This window comes from Lissotriton helveticus, chromosome 2_1, assembly GCF_964261635.1.
Source record: "Lissotriton helveticus chromosome 2_1, aLisHel1.1, whole genome shotgun sequence".
Lineage (NCBI taxonomy): Eukaryota > Metazoa > Chordata > Amphibia > Caudata > Salamandridae > Lissotriton > Lissotriton helveticus.
Genome location: NC_136059.1, coordinates 594,702,094 through 594,728,334, shown reverse-complemented (window position 1 = coordinate 594,728,334; position 26,241 = coordinate 594,702,094). Strand labels below are relative to the sequence as shown.

Genomic DNA, 26,241 nt, shown 5'->3' with positions numbered 1-26,241 from the left:
AAAACATGTGAGTTAATAGTCACCAAGCAATTGTGACAATTAACAATATTCTGTAAGCACATTTTCCACATACACTTTTACACGTTGCAGGGCTTAGAAGTGCCAGGTAACTACAATGTATATGTATGCTTGTATGTGGTATTTTTAGGGTCAAATACAAGCATAAATCCAATGAGTGATAAGGAGTAGTAGCTGGTTTGTGGACAGTTAATGTATTGTGATATAGTGTTCTTTGAAGAGGTGCGTCTTCAGCACTTTCCTAAATTAGAGCTATGTTGTAGTGGTTCTGATGTGTACAGGGATGTTGTTCCAGAACCTGGGTGGATAGATGGAAAAGGCATTGTGTTTTCTTTTTTACACTCTTTGTCTTAAGTCAAATAGTGCCTTGACTGCAGGTGTGCAGAGAGACACAAGAGATGGTGAGCTTGTCTACAAGATAAGCTGGGGTGCTGGCAGTGATGGCTTTTTTGGATGAAGCAGTTGGTTTTAAAGATTATGCAGGCTGGCAAATAGAGCCAATGGAGTTCCATCAGGATGGGTGATGGCCTCCAATTTCTTTAATCCGTGGATAAGATGCTATTGCTTTAAAAGAGTGTGCTCTAGGACGGTGTGATTGGTGCCATTACACCGGGCGCTGACTTAGGGTGGGGGCGCCATCTTTATTTATCTAAAAGTACCTTATGCCGCGTTCCTAGTCCCAGCAATAAAAATGTCAAGAGAACTCATTCGATTAATGTTCTTCCTGGGGAGAAACCGGAGCTTTGTCTAAGAAATTTTGACTCATAGTGCAGAGGGTTAACATGCCTGCTGCAAAGAACGTGTCCCATTCAGATCACGAAGTGCACATATTATACATTGGTCAATGGGTTCCCACTCACTTTTCGCAGAGAGATATGTTTGTTACTTGCAGTTTATAAGTTAAAATTTTACATATTAACTATCATCAAAGAGCTGCATGCAAACTGAAAGGAATGTATTTGAACTATGTGTTTTTTGCCCAGTCTTTCATTATCCTGATATTGCAAAAAGGGTTCATTTAGGTAGAAATCAATTATTATTATTAAAGAAAACCCCTTACCAATGGTGTTACATTTTAACTTCTGACTTTGTGTTTTTCCAGACCAGGGACTCAAAGTATACTGCCTACCAGAATTGATGACATGTGACTCCGACACCTTGTAGGCCTCTGTCTTTTGTAACATTCACTATACTCTCATTTACGCATGTATGATTGTCTCTGTGAAATGTGTGTGGGATGTAATGTGTTCATACACCTTAAACGTGTATGAGTGGCGCTATAAAACTAAATGAATCATAGAGACAGTGGTTATGGAGTCTTGAGGTAGTGGTGGTAGTGGGGGAATCTGTGGCAGAGGTGGTCATTGGGTGGGGGGAGGGGCGCCAACAAACATTGTCGCACAGGGTGCCACCAGTGCTAAAGCCAGCCCTGCATCCAGGTCTGGATAATGGTTAGTGTTTGAGGCATGGATGTCTGAAGCTGAGGAGACTTTCAAGTAGACTTGTATATCATCAGTATATTGGTGAATCTTGATGTGATCTGTAAGTAGAGCACCAAGCTGCTTTATTCTCCTAGAAACAGCAGTTTGGACAGCCAGATGTTATACAAAGCACCAGAGTGGCAGATAGTGCTTTGTTTGAGCAATACGTGGCTGTGCCTTTTTAGGTCTCGCCTGAGCCAGCGCATGCGTTGCTCTGGCGAGACTTTTAGTAAGGGCTTCAGAAAATGCTACCACACGCATTTGGTGGTGGCCTAGAACTTGCGGTTACGCGCTCGGGTGCACGCTTACAAGCACAGGCGCCATCGCGTGGGCACCCTTACAGCCACGATTACTTTCACGGCACCGCCATCTGCCTTTCCTTGCGGCACCCTTATAGCACGCCTCGCTCCGCTCCTCCCACACCACAGACCGTGTCCTCGCAATCACTTTCATGGCCGCGCGGCCCCGTTACTTTTATGGCCGCACAGCCAATGCTTGTGTTCTGTAGTTGCTCTGATAAGACTGCTTTGTTTACGGTTTCTATTTTCCCACGATTTTACCTTCGTTGAGTCGTTTTATGTTTGTGTTGTTTCTTTTATGGGATGTCTACGTAAACACATCGACCTCAAGCCAAATTAGACTTTCAGCACGTGTCTCACCTTTTGCTGTCACGCGCCCTCCAAGTTCAACCTGTCAAGTGGCCTCATGTTATAGGCACCTAAATCCATGCCTGACGTTTTAACCTCCAGCACTTTGCATGCTGAGATGTTTGAGTCCAGGCTTGCAAGTGTAAAAGCGAAACTGCAAGCCCCAAAATGCAGTTTGCGATCGTCTTGAAATCGGGACAGGGTGACGGTACGCATATGGCGCGGGGCCACTAGACAGTTGGGCATGCTGAATCTAGTGTGCCCGCCTTCCATGGAGGCTGCCAGTATGCCTTTCTCTGGTTCTCCCAACTCCGTCTGCTCCGGCCTGCCCCTTCCTCTGGGCCCTGGCAGTTGCAGCCGTTGTCCCACAGCACTCCTGTTTTGAATGGGTGGTCGGTAACGTGATGCTCGGTTGTATAGAAGGGACGTGCTAGTAGGCACTGACTCATTTCTTGCGGTTTCATTAACAGAAGCCGAGAGGAGCTCCGCCCAGCTGTCGCCTCTCAGCTCCTTCTCTCTCTCCTCCAAAGGGGGTTATTAGAGCCAGGCTCTCGCTTTCCTGCCTCACTGTGAGTTGGCCTGGCAACAGGGCAGGGAGGCATGCTAGGGCTTTTGTCGGACTTGACACTTAGGCAGGCTGCAGCAGGGTAAACATTTTATTACTTACACCATATTCTTACTCCTTCATGAACAGGGTGGCATTGCGAGTAAAAGATGGGCATGGTCGGTTTACCTGGGCTGTGGGCGATGGGTGTGAATTATTTGCCAAGGCAGCCCAGCGGTTTTAAATGAGGAATCACATCTTTATCAATAACACACCTTTTTCTTTCTGTACAAGCAAGTTATTTGTCGCTACGCCAAGCTAGTCCGCAAAGATCGTAATCAGGCCCGTAATTTAAATACACAACTATAACAAAAAAATATAAAAAATGTAAACAAAATAGCACTAGCAATGTGAAGTTTTGGCCCACCAGGCAGTAGTGACATATAAGTGCACCTCTTTTAGGTGGGTCTATACATTTGATCTGGGAAAAGTTAATGTCACTCCCAATGCAAGAGGGCCAAGAGATGAAGCACCCTCACCCATTATCCATGTTTTATTTTATGGTGGGCGGAAGCAAAGTGTGAATGACAGCTGAAGCCACCAACAGAGGAGGGTGGACCCACACCTCATTTTATGTATTGTATAAATAGGCATATTTGTAATTTTTTTTTATCATATGCATTAGACGAAACAGTTGAAGGGCAAACCTAAATTAGTGAATGAAATTAGGCAGTTTATGAATGAAATAATTTGCCCACTCCTTGTGATAATCTTTTCAAACAATCTCTACTATACAAACTGCTAAATATGCAACCCTTAAAAATACCGAAAATCATTTGAATTTGGGTTTACAAAATTTAGAATGCATATATATTTGTGAAGTGGAACGCAAAAACTTCAATTACAGTTATGAATGACCAATTATTTTGGGATTTATCCCTGATTAGCATTGTAGTCCCTAAGGTCTTGCAAACAGGAATTCGGAATCAGGTATTCTGACTTGTCATTCTATATTAGAGTAAATTCGAATTCTGAAAGCCAATTAGACTTGCTCCACAATTTTATTTGCAAATTGATGCCTAGAAACATTCTGACTGGTCAGTCGGAATTCTAGCAATGACTGTCCAAAAATATTATGACTATTAAGACTTTCAAATTTGGATTTTCTCATGCATAAAAGGTCTACTTTTTGGCGCAACTATTGCAATCAGCAGAATCCCCGAATTACTTTTCACCTTCAACAAAAGGGTTGTTCAGAAGGTTCCATGGTTTATGGCTGGTTAGAGTAGTTTGTCACAATGTCAGTAAGTTGAAAGGCTATTAGTTTTCTGATGCAACTGACATTTCAGAGCTCAAGTGCAGAAACCTGATTTCAGAAACGCTGACCTCTGCTCAGTCAGCCATGGTCTCCTGACAGGAGTAAAGGGTACTGAAGACATGAGGATTCACCCCAGCGAATGAGGACATAGTATCGCCTCACATTTCCCACGTATTGGCTCCTGAAGACAGCTGAGAATCATACAGAAGCATTTGAAGTAGGCGCATGCACTCAAGGAATTTGAGAAGGTTGTTGACACCTTTATTTCATTAGGGGCCAGATGAACGAATGGTTTGAGCGTCCACAAACCCTACACCCTGGAAAATCAAAGAGTTTGCAAAAGCTGAAATCTTTTCCTTATGAACTACACAAATATAGAGATTCAGAAAACCTTTTATAAATCACTCAATGCGTTTAAAAATGGACAGCAATACGGTACTTGTACGGGATGTTTTGTAGGTGTCCGTTCCAAATAACAATTCCGTACCCTTAGAATCAATGTTTTGGGACTGTAATTCGGTCACAAAACATTAAAAAGTTACTAACTCCAGAGTTAGAGTGGTATTCCATTCGCAAAAGTAAAAGAGTCGCCGTGGGAACCCTTCCTTTTTGTAAATGTAAACAAAACAAGCATTGGCATAGCCAATAGGTCTTGCCTTTGGGACCTTATAAGTGTTTAGCCATGCAACAGTTGATGTTGTTGCACCAAGGATCTTGTGCAGCATAACTAAATACTTATAAGGTCACAAAAGCGATACCTATTGGCTATGCCAATGCTTGTTATTTTTTTTTTAGGTCTGGCCTTTGAGGCGGTTTTGGCTGTCTCAACAGATTATCATTTTCCAAAAAATCCATACATAATAGGCATCCCTAGAAGGGTGTCTGTTCAGTACGCTTCATCCTTTTGTCTGTTGAATTGTCATTCACATTTTGCTTCCACCCGCCAGAGGATACAGCACGGGGCCCTAGTACAGCCCATTCGACCTTTGGCTCTCTTCACTTTGTGCTACTGCACAAAGATTGTGCGCATTGTTCACATCTGCTTAAAAATAGCCCCGTTCTCTTCAGTGACAAAGCTCTTTCAAATTATGCTTTTATAATTTTATCTTATTATTATTATTATTATTAATAGCATTTGTTAAGCGCATGGTTGCACAAAGAACAGTGCGTCCCCGCGCTGAAAATCCCAATAATCATCATATCAGCCCAGCTCAGAAAGAAGCACTAGGACCGGGAGGAAGAACTAAACTAATTAACCTTGGGGAAGAGATGGGTTTTCAACCTCTGTCTGAACCTTGCTTCAGACGGTTCCATCCTCCATTCGATGGGTAGGTCATTCCAGTCTTTACTGGCCAGGAGTCTGAAGGATCGTCCTCCCATCCTTGCTCTGTGGATCCGAGGAACCACTAAAAGCATGCTGCCCATTGACCTAAGAAGGCGCGAAGGACGATAGATATGAAGTAACTCCTGGAGATATGAAGGTGCCTTTTTGTGAGCTATGCGATGTGTAATGCACATAGTTTTAAATGTAATGCGTTCTTTAATTGGAAGCCAATGCAGGCAACGCAATGCATGTTTCCCAGAGGCCCTCCTAGGGAGGTTCAGGACGAGCCTAGCAGCTGCGTTCTGGACGCGTTGCAGCTGCATTAGGCCTTTTTTACTGAGTCCACATAGGAGGGAATTCCCATAATCCAAATGGGAGGTAACTAAGGCATGAACCATTGTTTTTCTGGTGCTGGGAGGCAATAGGTCAAGGATTTTCCTCAGGACCTTCAAAATGCCATAGCATTTGCCAGCAACATTATCAACATGATTAGTATAGGCTAGATTAGAATCCAGAAGTATGCCAAGGTTTTTGACTGTGTCCACCGGTGCAGGGACAGAGCCCAGTTCTACGGGCCACCAGGCAGAAGTCCAGATGGAAGGACAGGGACCAACGATAAGAACTTCAGTCTTATTACCATTAAGGCGGAGATAGTTTTGCTTCATCCACCCATCAAGTGCCACCAAGCAGGCCGAGAATTTCTCAGCATCCACAACTGGATCACGGGATAGATTGATCACCAGTTGTGTATCATCTGCATATGAGACAATGGCAACACCATATGACTCCACCAGTTTGGCAAGGGGTTCCATGTACAGATTAAATAACGTGGGGCTCAGGATCGAGCCCTGTGGAACCCCTTGTCTGAGACATCTTATACTGGATTTACATGGAGGGCAGTGCACTTGAAATCTCCTGTTCATGAGGAAGGAGACTAACCACTCATGAGCAGGACCAGTTATTCCCTTCTCACTTAGACGGCCTAGTAATACGGAATGTGATACGGTGTCAAACGCCGCACTTAAGTCCAATAGGACCAGTGCGGCCGTATGACCCTCATCCGCCCTACTCCGCAACAGTTCCGTAGATAGAAGAAGGGCGGTCTCCGTCGAATGTTTGGCCCTGAATCCCGATTGAGACGAGTGGAGGAGCTTATTTTCCTCCACAAAGCTCACCAGCTGTCGGTTAACCAATTTCTCCACTACCTTCGCACAATAGGGAAGGAGGGAGATTGGTCTAAGGTTATCCAGTTGTGTCATGCTAATGTGGGCTTTCTTTTTTATGGTGACAACTTGGGCCAATTTCCAGCTGTCCGGAACTAGACATTCCTGGAAGGAAAGGGAAGCCATGTTACCTATATGCTCCGCTACCTGGGGGAGATGACTGCGAAGAATCCTCGTAGGGACCACATCCAAGGGGGAGCCAGAGTGAATGTCCAATAAAATGTTAATTAGCTCCTCTACTCGGGGGACCACAAACTCCCTAAGTTTGTTCATTGCCTGATTCTCACCGCTAGAATTAGGGGGATTTGTGGATTCTAGGTTTATCTGAAAAGATCCATAGATCTTTTCTACCTTCCCTACAAAGAAGTCCGCAATCTCATTGCATGACTTTGTCGAAGGGGGGACTTCCCCAGAACTCACTAGAGGGGCGGAGAGTTCCTTCAAAATCATAAAAAGCTCTTTAGATGTGTTCTCTGAACAGTCAATCCTCTTATGATAGTAATCTCTTTTCGATTTCCTAATCTGACTGTGGTAGGACCTTAATCCACTCTTATAGACTTCACGTAGTGAGGGGACATATTCCACTCTCCATCTACGCTCCAAAGTCTTACATTTAGCTTTGGCGGCACGCAGCTCGGCGGTAAACCACGGAGCAGATTTCGTGCTCCGTGCCGTAGCTTTTTGAGTCCAGGGGGCAACTTTATCCAGTGCACCCCCAACCCAATCATCATACCTCCTGCATGCCTCAACCAAATTGTCACTGAGCTTTGGGGGGTCCTGTCCTAGGGTTTGACTGAAGACATCGTGACTGAAATTCCTCCAGTCCCTGCGCCTGATGGCGGGGGTTTCTGTAGGGGCGCCCTTTTGGGCAGTCTTCCAATTTTAAGGGGGATCATGTAATGATCGGACCACACAATCTTAATCGGGGCAGATACACTTATATCTTCCCAATTTACAAAGATTGGGTCCAGCAAATGCCCCGCTTGATGAGTGGCTCTATTATCAGCCAAAACAAACATCAGCGCTCTAAGGGAATTGATCAAGGATACAGCCTCTCGGCAGTTGACATCATCCAAATGCACGTTAAGGTCTCCTACAATCATGAACTTATTATGGCGTAAGGCAGATTGCGTTATGGCCTCCAGGAGACTCTCAATGAACACGGTAGCCACACCAGGAGGGCGATATATAAGGTAACCCTTAATAGTACAGTTCGGGCCAACCGAAATGGAAAATAGCCCAGCTTCGCAGTTATTAATGGCAACCGGTTCAAGTGAACATGGCAGCTCGGTTTGATGGATAATCTTTGTACATTATATTTAAAAAAAACTATTCTTTATTTTTTTTGCAATTCAGGTACTCAGTTAGATGGTACTTTATTTCCTATTGCCCTTTATGTTTTCATAAACACTGCTTTAGCTGTGGTGATAGCCTCAGGTTTTCCAATACATCATATTGAAACTCTAGCACAGCCTGGTTTTTTGGCCACCCTCTTTATCCATTTAGCCGCTCAAATGATGCACCGGACATCCCTGATCCTCAGTACTACCCAACAAAACCTTCCCCTCCAAAGGATAGTATTGGGTTTAATCATTTATAAAACAGAGCTGCACTTTACCATGGGGTTTCAATGCACTCTGATGCCATTAAGGAGGATTTCTTATTAGACACTTTTGAACAGTCACAAAGGTCTACCCAAATATTACCCATGATAAAAGGAGTCATTAAACATGGTCCAGAATTTTTAAAGATCCAGTACGGTGTAGGGTGCTAAATCCCAGAATAGAGAAAAAGTATAGACCAGCACCAGCGGACCCAGTCTACATTAAGGGACATCTGCCACTAGACTCTTTGGTAGTGTCAAATGCACGTAAAAGAGCCAATTCCCAAAGTTCTGGTGACACCCCCCCGCCTGACAAAGAATCCAAGATTATTGATGCGTCAGGGAAGCGGATTGCTGCACAAGCAACAAACATATGTCGCATAGCAAACACACAAGCCTTACTCTCACGCTACAACAGGGCTCATTACGACCAACTAGAAAAATTAATGGAACACCTGCCAGATCAATATAAAGATCACGCAGCAGAACTCTTACAGGAAGGTAAATTAATATCTAATGTCTCAATTAAATGTGCACTAGATGTAGCTGACACAGCATCCAGAGCAGTTAACACTAGTGTTATTCTCAGACGTCATGCATGGTTAGGCATTTCAGGTTTCAAACCGGAAGTACAAACTACCATCCTGAACCAGCCCTTCAACCAGAACCAATTGTTCGGGCCGGAAGTAGATAATACATTAGAAAAGATGAAGAAGGACACGGACACTGCTAAGTCTATGGGTGCATTACAATCTACCCAGACTAGAGGTTCTTTTCGCCGCTCCTCTTATAGAGGAGGCTCCAAGCAGACCGGCACAGATACCCCCTCATCTTTTAAGACACACACACACAAACCTCCTGTAATAAAGGTTACTTTAGAGGAGGATACAGAGGAAACAACAATAAGGCAAGGGGTAGAGGTAATAACAACAACCGCTCCTCTTCCACTCCCAAACAGTGACTTCCCTCTGCCTCCCCTACAGCATTCCACTCCTGTGGGGGGCAGATTATCACAGTTCCTACCTGTCTGGAATTCCATCACAACAGACAAGTGGGTAAGACAGATTATCCAACATGGCTACTGCCTAGAACTTACAGCAACCCCCCCAAACATACCACCCAGGCAGCGTCCAATGTCCGCAGAACACATAACTCTGCTTCAACAGGAAGTTCTAGCACTTCTAGAAAAAGATGCTATTCAAGTGGTCCCTTTACAGGAACAAGGAACAGGAGTCTACTCCCTGTACTCCTTAATACCCAAAAAGGACGGGTCACTGAGACCAATTCTCGACCTCAGGCCCCTCAACCACTACATACAAACAGATCTTTTTCACATCACTTTACAACAAGTACTCCCATTGCTGGAACAGGGAGATTTTCTTTCAACACTAGACCTAAAGGACGCCTATTTTCATGTTCCTATACATCCTGCACACAGGAAGTATCTAAGATTTGTCATACAAGGACAACACTATCAGTTCAAAGTCCTTCCATTCGGGGTCACAACGACACCACGAGTGTTTACAAAGTGCTTAGCAGTAGTAGCAGCACATCTCAGAAGACAACAGATACATGTCTTCCCTTACCTCGACGACTGGCTCATAAAAGCAAGATCGTTCAACCAGTGTGTACAACACACAAAACAAACGATTCAAACATTACACGACTTAGGGTTTAAGATAAACTACACCAAGTCGCACCTAGAGCCTTCGCACGTTCATCAATATCTAGGAGCTACCATAGACACATCGGCAGCTCTAGCGTATCCCAATCAAGCCAGGATCCAAAGCATTCAAAACTTAGTCTCCCTTTTTCAATGCCAACACGCTCTTCAAGCCAGAGTGTTCATGAAACTAATAGGCATGATGGCGTCTTGCATCTTCATAGTTCTTCATGCAAGACTGAAAGTGCGGCCACTACAAGAATGTCTAGCACAACAGTGGAATCAGGCTCAAGGTCAGCTCACAGACCTGATGTTGGTGGACAGCCGTACTTATCGCTCTCTGCAATGGTGGAACACCAAAAACTTGACAGAGGGACGGCCATTCCTAGACCCTATTCCACAAATAGTGCTCACGACAGATGCATCCCTCACAGGATGGGGAGCCAATCTCTTGCATTATACCACACAGCGGCAATGGAACAACCAACAGAAACAGTTCCATATCAACCATTTAGAGTTGCTAGCGATTTTCCTAGCACTCAAAACATTTCAAGTACAAGTACAAAACAAAGCTGTTCTAATCCGGACGGACAATATGACAGCCATGTATTATGTACAAAAACAGGGGGGGACACACTCTCTGCAACTGTCCCAGCTTGCACAGAACATTTGGAGATGGGCCATCCCTCAAAACATACACCTGACTGTAGAACACCTTCCAGGAATTCACAATCAGATAGCAGATCTGTTGAGTCGTCAGTCACAACAAATTCACGAATGGGAGCTGCACCCACAAGTTCTCCAACCATTCTTCCAAAGGTGGGGGCATCCACAGATAGATCTGTTTGCCACCCACGAAAACGCAAAATGCCCAACCTTCGCCGCCAGGTTTCCACACCCACGATCGGAGGGAAATGCGATATGGATGAACTGGTCAGGCAGATTTGCGTACGCTTTTCCGCCTCTCCCACTCATTCCACTAGTAGTACGCAAGCTCAGACAACAGTCTCTCAAACTAATACTAGTGGCCCCCACATGGACACGCCAGCCGTGGTTCACCACGCTACTAGATCTCTCACTGGTTCCACATCAAACATTACGGCTCACGCCATCCCTTTTAACACAGAACCATGGATAGATAAGGCACCCAGAACCAAACCAACTGAATTTGGCGATCTGGCTCCTGAGGTCTTAGAGTTTGGCTACTTAAACCTACCACAAGACTGTATGAATATAATTAAAGAAGCTAGAAGACCCACTACCAGAGCATGTTATGCTGCTAAGTGGAAAAGATTTGCAATATACTGTAACAACAATAACATTGATCCACTGGATGTTTCCATCCAAAATATTATTTGCTACCTTCTACACCTACAAAGGTCCAATTTGGCTTATTCTTCAATACACCTGCATCTAGCAGCAATTGCAGCCTATTTACAAAATAGACAGCATCTATCTCTCTTTATAGTACCTGCAATAAAAGCTTTTATGGAAGGATTGAAACGAATAATCCCACCTAGGGTACCACCGGCACCAGTATGGAATCTAAACGTGGTCCTTACAAGACTTATGGGTCCCCCTTTTGAGCCTTTACACAAGTGTGAACTGCAATTCCTAACATGGAAAACGGCCTTCCTTGTTGCCATTACCTCTCTCAGAAGAGTGAGTGAAATACAAGCATTCACAATAGAAGAACCATTTTTTCAAATACACCCTAACAAAGTGGTTCTTAGACCCAATCCAACATTCCTGCCAAAAGTCATTACACCTTAACCAATCTGTAGAGTTACCAGTGTTTTTTCAAAAACCGGACTCTACACACCGTAGATGTTAGAAGAGCTCTACTATACTACACAGACAGGACTAAATCCTTCAGAAAGACAAAACCACTATTTGTATCTTTCTCTCCCCCACACAAAGGCAATCCCATCTCTAAAGGAGGAATTGCTGGATGGATTGTAAAGTGTATTCAAATATGTTATCAAAAAGCTAAACGTACACTAACAGTTCCTCCTAGAGCGCACTCCACTCGCAAACTAGGAGCCTCTATGGCTTTCTTAGGAAACATACCATTAGAGGACATATGCAAGGCAGCAACATGGTCTACAATACACACCTTCACTAAACACTATTGTGTTGATGTGCAAGCCAAGCACCAAGCTGCAGTAGTCCAAGCTGTCCTTAAAACACTATTTCAGTATGCTGCAACGGATACAAGTGACCTCCGCTAGGGGAGACACTGCTGCACAATCGTTGCATAGTATACAATCTGCAGCTCATATGCCTCGAACGGAATATGCTACTTACCAGTATGCATCTGTTCTTGGCATGTAGAGCTGCAGAGTCGTATACTATGCAATAGATCGCCACCTGGTGTTGGGCTCGGATGATTGCAGGTTGTTGTCTTCTTGGAAGAAGTCTTTGTAGTCACGAGATAGATGACTCCTCCCTTGGACAATACTGCGCATGGTCATTGACTCCACCCTCAGATTGTTTTTCTCCATGATGGGAAATGATGGAGTTAGTAGAAGTAAAGATAAAGAAAAAGGATGTCCAGGCGTGTGCATCTAATTAAGATGATAACTGGAACGGATACAAGCCCCGTGGAGGCGGGAGGGCGTATACGACTCTGCAGCTCTACATGCCAAGAACAGATGCATACTGGTAAGTAGCATATTCCGTTCGAGGCATATGAGTCGACCCCGACCCTTCCTCAACACATTCAAAAAAGGCTTCGGTCACACCCTCGGGCTCGGGTGCGCACATAACACTGCTTCCAATGCCCCGCCTTCGAGCTCAGCTAAGAAGTCCACTAAGTCTTCCTGCGATTCGGGCCCGAAAAAGACATCACCATCAGTCTCCACGTCGGCATTGAAAAAATCGGCGCCGAAGCCTAGTGTTGGCTCCCTGACACCAAAACCAAAATCGGACCCAAACAAACCCGCTTCGGAGTCGAAAAAATCATCGGATCCGGAAACCCCATCGGAGCCGGAAAAATCACCGGAACCGAGAAAATCATCGGAGCCGAAAAAGACTCATATTTCCCCGGCTAAAGACACTGCCAAACAACAAGCTTCAAAGCCAAACGAAGCTCACAGATAGGTGCACTAAAAGCCTTCCGCACCAAAGGATTTGCCTCCCGCAGAGGACTTATTTCATCCAGACCCTGCACAAAAGAGTCTGGTTAAAGATCCAACCACTGGTCGACTAACTCTTAGTTCCAAAAAACGACCACTGGACACACCTACACCTGCTCCTCATCCAAAGAAGAAGGACATTGCTACCTCTCCTCTAAGGATTCCTTCTCCTCCTCCTCTCTCTCCTCCTCCACATATACCATCACCGCCTCCTCCCCTACCACAGCACTCCCCTATACCTTCTCCTATACCAGATGATAACAACAGGGATGATAGCTCTGATGACACAGGGGGTGGTGCAGATAGTGAGCCACCAGATCAGTCTATTACTCCGGGCTCACCTGACCCTTGGAATGATTATAATACCCCAGACATCCCTTGTAGGAGAGTAGGGTCTGCTTCCTATGGTCACCCCCACTTTTTGCTTTTGCTTTACTGGTTTTCGACTTAGATGTGGCTGTGGGCCTGCTAATCAGACCCACAGCCCAGATGCACTCTCTCTAAATTCAAACCATGTACTCTAGGTACATACACAATTGGGAATTGGTTCACCTTGTCATCCCCTGTAGAAGTGTACCTTAGGTACTCAGGGCATAGGTGCAACCAAGGCCTACCAGGGGCTGCAGCATGTATTATGCCACCCCTGGCTGGCCACTCAAACTGACACAACTGGCTGATCACTCAGCTGGGGCATGGTCGTGTAATACCTTGCTTAGGTATATTCCTATATCTACCCTTAAAAATAGACACACAGTAACCTATAAGTCACTCCTATGGCAGGCCTTAACAATCCTGGAGGCAGAGTGCTTGGTTATGTGTGAGATGGTTCTCTAGCATGAGCTGAGCCAGTCTGCAGCTTTCGGAACCATGTCCTTATACTGTTCTATGACATTGCCATACCATATACTCTTAAGTAATAATAATAATAATATCCACATTTGTAAAGCGCACAATCACCCGTTAGGGTCTCTAGGCGCTGGGGGCCGTCGGGAAGATTAAGCAAGCTATTGCCCAGAGTCACATGGTGCTGGTGCATTATGAACCTCGCGGTTAAATGCTAACTTTGGTTTGGCTTTATCTAAACATGTCGTGGAAGGTGTCATCCGCTTTGGAATACTACCCCCTCGCCAATTCTGGCGACGGGGGTAGCATTCCACCCTTCTAGAGGGAGAAGACATGTAGTTGCTGACTATCCCGGTTAAAGTTAACCAGAGCCCCAGCGTCACAAAATGGACGCTGCTGCCACAGACACAAGTCTGACCTCCTGCTGCTGGGAGTCCTTCCAGCAAGGGAGGCCTGGACAATAGGTTTCCTGCCTGGAGAGGTGCGAGCACCACCCCAGACAGGATTTTGTGTATTGGGACAGGGAGGGCTGAATAGAATGAGACATGCCTGGGGCACACTAGGTGCTCCATGCATACCCCAGTTTAAACCGATTGCTGGGGCACTCCAGCCCCGGCTCTGGCGTGAAACTGCACAAAGGAAAGTGGGTGTAACCACCCCCCTTCCTGGTCCCACCCATAGGAGGGACCTAGTGAGTAAACCAGCCCCCTTTAGTTGTATAAAGGTAAGAGCTGACCCAGGAGACTTTAGATTTATCCTGATGAAACTTTGAAACGAAACTCTGGACCCTTCGACATTCAACTGACGTGAAGACTGAAGAATCTCCATTGTGGCCAAGGAGTGACCACCCTGGGCAACCAGGCACCATCCAGCAACTCGACGGCTTGCTTTGTCCCAGTTCCCGCCGGAACTAGAGTACAGAGCCTGACAAGACCTCGACTCCAGGACTCCTCTGACCCCACTGCACGACTCCAGCACAGCTGAGCTCCGTGGAAGGCGTCGGGCTCCGTGGAACCAGGCAACTTGGAAAGTCTTCAACTTGCTACCAGCGCAGCTCCTGAGGCATCCTCGAAGCTGTGCACTGGGGACTGAGACACCCGACTCCGAGCTCCACTTGCACCGAAGATCAGCCCTCCACACTCCTCGAGATCTGCGTGGGGCCCTTCTGCTTGTGTTCTGCTCGACGCGTTGTCCGGTTGCTGACCCATTGGCTAGTAGCCCTCTGACGACGATCCTTGTGAAAATCCATCGCGGGTCTGGTTGCTCCAGACTGGCCCTTGCTTCCCTGAAAAGGTGAAGTACCTCAGACCCTCCTGGTCTGCACCAGAAGCCTTTTGTGTATCCTGCGTGGGTTGCCTTTGCTTAGGCTTGTTGGCTCCGATCTTGAAGCCGACCCCTCCATCTGCGAGAACCTTCGCTGGTCGTCCTCGACGCCTCCTGGTCCGCATGGCTGCAACGACAAGCTTCACATCCGCACCTGATTGCTCTTCGACGACGTCTGGTTCCTCCCTGGTACCACCCGGTCACTGGCTAGTGACCTAGACTCTGTCCCCTCTGCTTTCAGGTCTTCTTCATCTCCGATCCACCCTTGGATCCACCCGGACATCTTCCTCCTAGTCGCCTGCAGCATCTTTCTTCAAGGCTCCATTGAGAACAATGACGAAACCTGACACACTTTGACACCAATGCACCCGCAGCCCGTGGGTGAGGTAACGTGAGTACTTCGGTGCTCCAGTAGGGATTGACTATCCTAGTGTCCAGATTTACTAGTTGTTTGCTCCTAGCTGAACCGGAAGTGTCTTAAATCTTCATTTACTTACCTTCTAAGTTCCCATTGACTTAACATTGACTCCCGCGTGTGTGTAAAGACACTGCACGCGCCGCCTGTGGGCCTCCCACTCCTAACCTAAGTGTCAGATAGTGTAGCCCCAGCGATTCTCTAGGACCTAGGCCTGCTCCTTTCCCAAGTCGTGGTCCTTATACCACTTACTTAGTATATGGTTTTCCGCGCCCCTAGGGCCTAACTGTATATTGTGCTATTTAAAGTATATTCTAAGTGTAACTTGTTATGTGCTTATGCCTCTGACCTCATAAAGAGTTCAGAGGAGTGTGTTAGTGAATAAATACATATATATTTTATATATATATCCTGTGTGGTGTCCTTTCATCTGGTATTCAAGGGGTTACAAATGGTAAAACAGCTGGCTTTACACGCCCTCAAGAGTCTTTTAGCCTAAGACTGTTCTGTCCACGCTACCTCTAGGATAGCTGGTCTATGAGGTTGACTTTACAACCATCACCATAAGGGTTGTTTGGACTGGTGCAAGGTGCTCACTAGAATAGTGTACATCATATACCAGGCCAACTTCTCACATCCCTAACGTCCCCCAAGACGACATATATCCCTCTAGGCCTTCCCCACCAGAAGACACTATGGGATTTAATCAGCTAGTACACAGGGCTGCACAATACCATGGGGTTGACCTACATACTGACCCGGTAGAAGAAGACTTCCTAATGGATACCTTTGATAATGCACAAAGGTCCTCGTCAATTTTACCCATGCTTAAGGGAGTTATTAAGCATGCTACGGAAGTCTTCAAAGACCCAGTTAGAACTCTGGTCATCAACCCACGAATAGAGAAAAGATTTAAAGCTGCCCCTTCAGATCCAGCATATAATAAAGGCCCTGCACCACTAGACTCTCTTGTAGTCTCTAATACATGCAAAAGAGCAAATTCACAAACATCAGGTGAAGCTCCCCCACCAGATAAAGAGTCTAAGCTCCTTGACGCATCTGGTAAAAGAACTGCGTCTCAGGCAGCCAACATGTGACCTATTGCCAATATACAGGCATTATTGGCAAGATACGACAGGGCACATTACGATGAATTAGAATCTCTAATGCAACACCTCCCCGATAAGTATAAAAACAGGGAAAATGAGCTTATCCAAGAAGGGAAAAACATCACAAACACCTCTATTCGTTGTGCACTTGATGCAGCAGACACTGCGTCCAGAGTAATTAATACCAGTGTTATTATGCGTGACACGCATGGCTACGCATCTCAGGATTCAAACCTGAAGTCCAAAGTGCCATACTTAACCAGCCCTTTGATGAGCAACACTTATTCGGACCTAATGTAGACGTATCCCTTGAAAAGATGAAAAAGGATACAGATACAGCCAAATCTATGGGAGCCTTGCACTCGCAGGCTCCCAGACGCTCATTTCGCGCTCATCTTACAGGGGCGCCAACAGGGAATACTCTTCAGACACACCCTCTACTTCTTACAAAGCCCCCACACAATCCACTGATAATAGGGGCTACCAAAGAGGTGGTTACAGAGGTAACAACAATAAGGGCAGAGGTAAAAACAATACCCGCTCTGCCTTCACCCCTGCCCAATGACTTCCTTCCCCTTCCCCCGCCCATTCCACTCCTGTCGGGGAAAGGCTACAACAATACCTGCCAGCCTGGAAATACATCACATCAGACAGGTGGGTGCTACAAATAATTCAGTTAGGTTACTGTCTCGAACTAACATCTACCCCCCAAACATACCACCCAAACAGCGTCCAATGTCACAAGAACATTTGATACTGCTCAGACAAGAAGTTGTATCCCTCCTGCAGAAAAATGCAATAGAAATAGTTCCACTGCATCAGCAAAACAAAGAAGTATACTCCCTGTATTTCTTAATTCCAAACAAGGATGGATCTCTAAGGCCTATTTTAGACCTCAGACCCCTAAACCTGTACATACAATCAGATCACTTTTAATTGGTCACACTCCAGCAGGTCCTTCCACTCCTTTTACAAACCTACTTCCTTGTCACTATAGATCTCAAGGACGCCTACTTCCACATTCCTATCCACAAAGCGCACAGAAAATATCTCAGATTTGTACTAGACGGTCAGCACTACCAATCAAAGTACTCCCATTCAGAGTCACAACAGCAACAAGGGTGTTTACCAAATGCCTAGCGGTAGTAGCAGCACACTTAAGACGACAGCATATTCACGTCTTCCCATATCTAGACGACTGGCTCATAAAAGCCAGTTCATACAGCCAGTGTGTACAACACACTCACTCTACAATTCAACTGCTCCACGACTTTCGATTCATAGTAAATCACACCAAGTCACATCTGCAATCGTCCCATGTACAACAATATCTCGGTCCTACAATAAACACCGAATTAGCACTAGCCTATCCCTCTCCAGCCAGGATAACAAGTATACAAACTCTCCTAACAAAATTCAAACCGCAACACTCTCTTCCAGCTTGATTGTTTATGCAGCTCATAGGAATGATGGCATCTTGCATATTCATAGTACCTCACGCAAGACTACAAATGGGTCCACTTCAAGAGTGCTTAACACGCCAATGGAACCAGGCTCAGGGTCAGTTAACAGACCTAGTGTTGGTAGACAGTCGGACACATCGCTCTCTGCAATGGTGGAGCACCAAGAACATTTTAAAAGGCCGACCGTTTTGTTTCTAGAGCCAGTTCCTCAAATAGTCATAACAGCGGACGCATCGTTCTCAGGCTGGGGAGCTCACCTACTGCATCACACCATGCAAGGCAGGTGGACACCACAACAAAGGTCGCTCCACATCAACCATCTGGCGTTACTAGCTGTATTTCTAGCCCTAAAAGCATTCCAAAAGCAAGTATCAGGCAAAGCTGGCTTAGTCCGCACAGACAATATGACAGCCATGTACTGCATAAACAAGCAAGGAGAAAAATACTCTCTACAGCTCTCTCAGTTAGCTCAGCAGATATGGAGATGGGCTATACCACTAAAGATCTTTCTCTTAGCCCAACATGTTCCAGGAGTACAAAACACCATAGCAGATCTGCTAAGTCGACAAACACAGCAGATCCGCGAATGGGAACTTCATCCACAAGTTCTTTCTTCAACCATTCTTTCAACTGTGGGGACAACCTCAGATAGATCTCTTTGCTACCCACGAAAACGCAAAATGCCCAAGCTTCTCCGCCAGATATCCACACCCGCTGTCCAAAGGCAATGCGATATGGATGAACTGGTCCGGAAAATTTGCGTACGCTTTTTCGCCTCTCCCACTACTTCCGTTAGTGGTACGCAAACGACAGCAACATTCCCTAAGACTCATTCTAGTTGCTCCAACTTGGGCCAGACAACCGTGGTACACCACGCTGCTGCAACTTTCTGTGGTACCACACCAGAAACTAGGCCTATCTTTCCCGCTTATTAACGCAGAACCATGGAGAGATCAGACACCCGGACCCAGCTCAGCTCAACCTAGCGATCTGGCTCCTGAAGTCATAGAGTTTGGTTACCTTAACCTCCCTCCAGACAGTATGAACGTTATTAAAGAAGCTAGACGTCCCACCACTAGAGCATGTTATGCAGCTAAGTGGAAACAGTTTGTAATATACTGTCAAAACAACCACATCAAGCCTTTAGATGTGTCTATTCAAAACATCATAGGATACCTTTTACACCTTCAAAAGTGTAATTGAGCGTACACGTCTATCAGACTGCACCTTGCTGCCATTGCAGCAAACTTACAAAATAGACAACATCTATCTCTTTTTAGAGTACCTGCCATAAAGGCTTTTATGGAGGGACTCAAGAGAATAATCCCTCCCAGAACACCATCTTCACCGGTGTGGAACTTAAACATTGTTCTTACATGATTAATGGGACCTCCATTTGAACCGTTACATAAATGTGAATTGCAATTCCTAACTTGGAAAGTAGCTTTCCTAGTAGCTAATACTTCTCTCAGTAGAGTTAGTGAACTACAAGCATTCACCATTCAAGAACCCTTTCTGCAAATGCACCATAATAAAGTGGTTCTCCGTACTAATCCTAAATTCCTTTCAAAAGTCATTGGACCCTTCCATCTAAATCAATCTGTTGAGTTGCCCGTATTTTTCTCACAGCCACAGTCGCAGAAAGGGCTCTTCACACCTTAGATGTCAAAAGAGCATTGCTTTACTACATTGAAAGGACATAAACTTTTCGTAAAACTAAACAACTTTTTGTGTCTTTTTCACCACCACATCAAGGTAACCCCATATCAAAATCTGGGATAGCTAGGTGGATTGTCAAATGCATACAAATCTGTTACCACAAAGCTAAACGTACGTTATCTATTCCTCATAAAGCCCATTCTACAAGGAAAATAGGGGCTTCAATGCCATTTTTAGGGAACATTCCCCTAGACGACATATGCAAAGCAACTACATGGTCTACACCGCACACATTCACAAAACACTTTTGTGTAGATGTGCAAACTAAACAACAAGCAACTGTGGGCCAAGCTGTACTAAAAACTCTGTTTCAAACCACTGCAACAGATACGGGTGGTTGCCGCTAAAGGTGGGTACTGCTATACAATCTATGCACAGTGTGTAATCTGCAGCTCATATGCCTCGAACGGAAAATGCTACTTACCAGTATGCATCTGTTCTTGACATGTAGAGCTGCAGAGTTACACACACCCACCCGCCTCCCCGGCCACCTTTCCAGTATTATCTTCATTAGATACAAATTACATGGACATCACTACTTTTCTTGTAAAACTCCATCACTTCCCTAATGGCGAAAAACAATCTGGGGATGGAGCCGATGCCCATGCGCAGTTTGATCCAAAGGAGGAGTCACCTATCCTGTGACTTCCAAAGACTTTCTAGAACAAAAACAAACTGCAAACATTCCTGCCCAACACTAGGTGGCCATCTATGCACAGTGTGTAACTCTGCAGTTCTACATGCCAAGAACAGATGCATACTGGTAAGTAGCATTTTCCTTCCTCCTACCACACTGTATTGAACACTGTGTTAGCACAATTCAGCCATAGGATACCTTCACTTTGAGTGACTGCATTTGGCTTGTACACATATATACTTCCAGCTAAAAAATAATGTCCCCCCCCCCCCATGTTAGTCACTGGTAAATGCGAGTGACTTCAACTGTCGGTTATACCCAAGTAGAATAAGGTGTCATCACTTACTTTGATTGAAATGTACTGATTGCTGCAATATTGACTCATTATCATAAACCTCTTTTGCATATTTAATTAACCTATGGGAAACAAGCACAAATCTTTAATATTGTAAAAGTGTGTATGCAGACTTCTTTGTTGAAGCTACAGCCCCTCACTTTTGTGAAGGTTATTTGAAGCTCTTCCCTTTGACGCACGACTGACACTTAGAACCATTTGCGGTACTGCAACGTCATGGAAGAATTTCCAGGGTCTAGCATTTGGTATCTGACTCGAGAAGGAGCACTACTAACGACTTGAGGTAGTTCACTTTCATGAATATCTTGCTACCCTTAGGAGAAACCCTATGTATGTATGTGTGTGTGTGTGTGTGTGTGTGTGTGTGTGCGCATATATATCTATCCTTCACTGTTACTATTAGCTCCAGCAGCATTTACAGAAGCACCAATTCTAGGCAACCAGACTACTTTTCAAACCTCATAAGGTGATTTAGAGCATATTTATTTGAAATTCATAATGACAAACAATTTCTGGCAAAAATGTGGTGGCAGACACGATTTGGTATGACACCTTCTACTGGGCCAGTATACATTAGAATCTTAAATCAAATAACTTCATCTGTTGCTTTGTTCTACTCGCACTCTCTTAAATGGGGATTTCCTTTTGTAACTCAGTGCGCGTATTGTTTGTACCCCTTGTATTTTACAGCCATTTGTCAATTAGCAATAATAATAATCACCATTTATTTCATTACATGGATGAAGGTGTAAAGGTAAGGGATAGTTTAGTTCCTCAGATACATCTGCTGGTAAACCTGAGGTTACTTCTGCTTCTGGAGACCATAGAGGAAGAAGAGTGAGAGTCACGATTGATTGATTTAAGATTTTATAAGACAGGTGTATTGGAACAAGTATATTTTCATGGCTTTCTGAAACGTAAGTGTGGTTCCAGTCCATTCTGATGCCATTTCTTTCTTTCCCTTTAGGCTTCTGGTGAAGGAACAGCCAAGCCACAAGAAGAGAAAGACCGGTCAAGCCCTAAAAAGCCAGAGCATGAAAAGGAGCCAACGAACATTTCTGAATATTTCTTTTCAGACATTTTTATGGAGGTCAACGATTCAGAATAAAAAAAACTATCCAGTGAAGACCGTGGCGCTGCACACTGCCAGCTCCTCCGAGCCGGGGGATGACTGCAATCCCCTTCCTGAGGGGTCAGTCGCTCGTTGGGGAATAACCTAGATATTTAACCTCTGTAAATATTAGACAGATGCTGAAAATCCTGCGTCAGTATATCTGTAAAGTAAATATGCATCATGCCTTTATAAATGAGCAGTAGGTTGAAAGAGTCTTAAGTTGATGCCTTGGTTAGTCCTGTACAGAAAAACATGAAATAATGTTATTTATTTATTTAATTTTAATTTATTAAATATGCCCTCGTTTCTGAAAACATTTGTTGAGGAACAGAATGCTTTTGCCGCAACATCTGTTTTTCAAGACAGGGAGCAGGCACTGGAAACAATAACTCAGTGTATACAAGCCCTTATATGCAGTCCTTTGTGTCCAGAAAGTTACCACTGGCTTTTTGTTTTTTTAGTTAACATCCTTTAAATTATTTTATTTTAAAGGTTTCCGTGTGATGAACCTTACTAAAAGGAACAGATAGTGTGTTCTTCCCCTAATTTTTCCTATTTATGCCCACCCTTAAAGAAGTCTGATTTGATACACACTTTACAGATTATAGCTGTGTCTCCTTGGTATACACTATCATTTGTCTCCTGAGCGTCACCCCGCCCATTTTTAAATACGTGAGATCTCGAGAAGGACAGAGTCCTGGATCCACTGAAGCATTAGCCGAAGTATTGTTCCGAAGTTATGAAGGCGCCGCCATTTGCTGGTCGGTGATTTGATCACTCAGTCTTGGTCGGAATGTTGTGAAAGGTAGTGTGATGGGGCGTTACTACCCAGGGCGTCGTTGCCTCAGACAGACTTCAACCTCGGTCTGTCTTTATCTGTGACGAGGCACTTTTGCTACTATGCTGCTATTTTGGGGAAACTAAAGGCCTGATATAGAAAACCCTTTTGCAGACTGGGTTTGCAGCGACTAAAGCACTTCTTGCACTGTAGCATAAAAGCCATTTTAAGAATCGAAAAAAATTGTTTTTGCAACCATTTTCGAATCGTAAACAGGAAGAGGCTTGGAAGGAACACTCCCCTCATATTTGCGTGCACTAATAGTGTGCAGCAATGGTTTGTGAAAGCAACTGCAGTGGAAACCATTGATCCGTTACCATGAGCCCCCGGGTTGGTAGTTGTGCCAGTGGCCTCTGGGAGAGCGGGTAGGGCCCAGAGGACTACTTCTGAAACCCCACTCCCCCCAAAAAACCTCAACACCCACCCCTGGCATCTTTTAAAATGCCATTTTTTTATTATTATTATTATTAATAAATTATCACGTGTCCATTTCATAGACAGGAACTGATTTTAAAAATACCCCAAAAAATAAATAAATAACAGTTTCCCAGTTGAGGATGCACATGGCGAGGCACGAGGCAGCCTGCTGCTGCTTGTAGGCCGCAATCTCTCCATTTGCAGCCAAGGACAGGGGGTCGCAAATGGCAACACGCATAATTAATAGTCATTAGGCAGTTTGTTTGTGACTCCCTCAAAGGAACAATTTGTTGGTACATAAGTCGCATTACAAAGCTCACATCCCTTTGCAGATCAGTGTGCAAACTGCATATCCTGGTTTGCAAACTGACGTGGGTACATCAGGCACTAACAGGCCGTGTGAAATCTGATGAAGGAGGGATCCCCTTCTAGAGAAAAAACTCTACCTGCTATTGGACACCTTCCCCAGGTTGCTGATATGACGGCGACGTGAGATAATTTCAAGTGTGATTCTGATATGAGCCGTAATGCCAATCCGAATCTGTTTATTGGTTAGCCGTTTCCTTCTAGTGTGTTTTTAAAATGTTTTGATTCGTAAGTGGTTTTTATTGTGTATCTTAGATATATTCTAGCGCCGTTTCTGAAAGTACAGTCCTGTTACTTTGGTGAAATTGCCAGAAGCTATTTGAGTTGACCTGAATGAACAAACTTACTCGCAGTAAGTTTAAAGTGAATCTGTTTTCGAACCCTGGGCTTTTGTCTCATTTGAAAAAACAAAAACGTGCTAAGCGAGTTTTGTAGCTGTACTGAAAGTCTAATCGCCTTTGTTGCCATGTCACATTTCGTGAACTGTAACAAATGACGCACACATTGTTGGCCAGTATTTGCTTCATTTTCTGACATTGCTGTTTTGCCTTGAGTGGTCACAGAAAACTGGGGAAGACAACTGCGATTGGGTCACCTGAGCATGCTGCTTCACTGGCACAAAGTGACGCGTCAGTGTCCTGCTTCTGTTTCGTTGCTGGGCTGCTGGATTAACAACAGCAATGCCCTTGGAGGGTGGCTTGTCGGCAGACTGCTTAATATACTTTAGCCAATGAGGGAAATCATGAAAGGGGAATAACCATGATGCCATAAAGCACTGATAAGCACCGGCTTCTATCCGAAAGTAATAGCGCAATCTTTTTGGAGATGCGTGTGGTAAATGTGTAAAAAATCTGTAAATGAATTGTATATTCACTATATTACCTTCTGCAGGAGCTATTTTTGTACCGTATACCGACTTTGACTTATATTTTTTTATTATTATCAAAAGGGACACAACAGTTCTTAAGAGCAAGATTTCATTTTTGTATCACTATAGCTATATTTATTTAAATTGTCAAACTGCCCTCCAACAAGTGATGTTTCAAATCAGGGGATTGATTTACATACTGTATATGATGTGGACGCATGTTGCATGTCTTTCACATCTACACCCACAAGGTTCTTTCCATTGCAAACCGGGTGATTGCCATTGATATTCTAGTTGGTGGGCAACACCCCACTCAGTAAGCAAGTTGGGTGTGATGCAGAATAGAGCCCTCAGGGCTCCATTCCCAGTAGGGCGAACTGCTGCCCAGTATTTCTCCCGGCTCCCCAGAATGACCTGTACCAGGGGCATCGCTTACTCCATGGGTGAAGGGGATAGGAATTACTTTAGAACCCAAGAGGTGGTTAATTAATGTTTCTGTAGCAATTCCCATGTGTTTTGCCCAGTATTTCAGCAACCAAAAGTAATACTGGCATAATATTCAGTGAGACTGGATCCAAATGAGTACTGATATGATTGGTCATATGTTCGTGCTTTTTTTTAAAAACCCTTGGCTTATTGTTTTTTAATTTTGCACCGTAAATTGCTTTATCTGCTGTACTGATCACAGGGTTGTAATTCGCATGATCTCCAAATTGACATCTGAAACAGTTATTCAATTCTGTGTTAGTCACGAATATATGATGCGATAAAGCAAGCTCCTTATGTTACATATGTAAAATATGTGAATAAAATGATTTGCTATAATTTATTCAGTCTCTCTGGTTGTTTTTAATTGCTCGTATTTACATTAAAATATTAGGATCACTTACAACAGGTGTTTCTGTCATATGCACATAAATGCCCATGGTTATGTACGGAGTGATTTTTTGTAATTGAGTGTTTGCACTAGACTGACCCACTACGACTGATCCGCGCCATTTTCAAATTCCAACTTGACACGTTTTTGTCATAGTGCTGCAAAATGTCTTGATTATGTATTTGGATGATTTCAGGGCCGAACGTAAACGTTTCCTTGGTTTGATATGCTCTTTTCGAGATGAATTCTACCTTATAGACTGTTTCATGTTCTTTATTCTGTATCGTTTGGAATCACAGAGCACTAATTACCAGCGACTGCATTTTCTTTTGGAATTTGACTCCTTGATCTGATGTCCGAGGAACATAAAGGAAGGACACAATTACACTTACTGATCGGTAAATAATTTATATTTTTGTGGTATCACGTACACTACAAGTGCAGATGTCTCTCGGCGCCGTGAGATAAAAAAAAAACAGAAATTAGAACAAGTTATAGTGAGGGGTGTGAAAAAGCAAATTTGATGAAGGTGGCGTGTGCTCAGCATGTATTTGGAACAGTAAGAATGCTTTTCTGAAATGGAGGTTTCTTTTAAGACATCGAGTGGCAAAGAGTTCCAAGAGGCGCGCTCCAGGACCTTAGAACAGACAGTCTCCTTTCCATGCACCAGGCTGAGGTTATTTGACCACAGCTTCCGTGTGTGTCTTTTCTCGGATAGGGGCTACACTTGTAAATCAGGCAGATCATTTTTTAAATGACCTGATTCCTCTGGCAGCTAGTGTAGTGCTAGCCCCAGTAAAATGCTGTTGAACTTTTTAAGGTTCAGGATCAGCTTGGCAGCAGTATTCTGAATCAATCAAAGGCCAATCACTAAGAAATGTTTGCAATCCTCCATCAATGTATTCAAGTTCAGTTTAGCATTAAACAGTTCTTCGATGA

The 26,241-nt window shown here is 44.4% G+C and overlaps 1 protein-coding gene across 3 annotated transcripts in view; it reads left to right on the top strand.

Annotated features, from left to right (window-relative positions):
- Window positions 1-25,254, top strand: part of BDP1 (BDP1 general transcription factor IIIB subunit) — a 1,449,812-nt gene extending 1,424,558 nt beyond the window's left edge. For all 3 annotated transcript variants that reach the window (XM_078675286.1, XM_078675285.1, XM_078675287.1), the window contains one exon: window positions 21,790-25,254. In XM_078675286.1, coding sequence (XP_078531412.1) covers window positions 21,790-21,930 — 141 coding nt within the window. In that variant the 3' untranslated portion in view covers window positions 21,931-25,254. The remainder of the gene's footprint in view (window positions 1-21,789) is intronic.
- The last annotated feature ends 987 nt before the right edge of the window (window positions 25,255-26,241 follow it).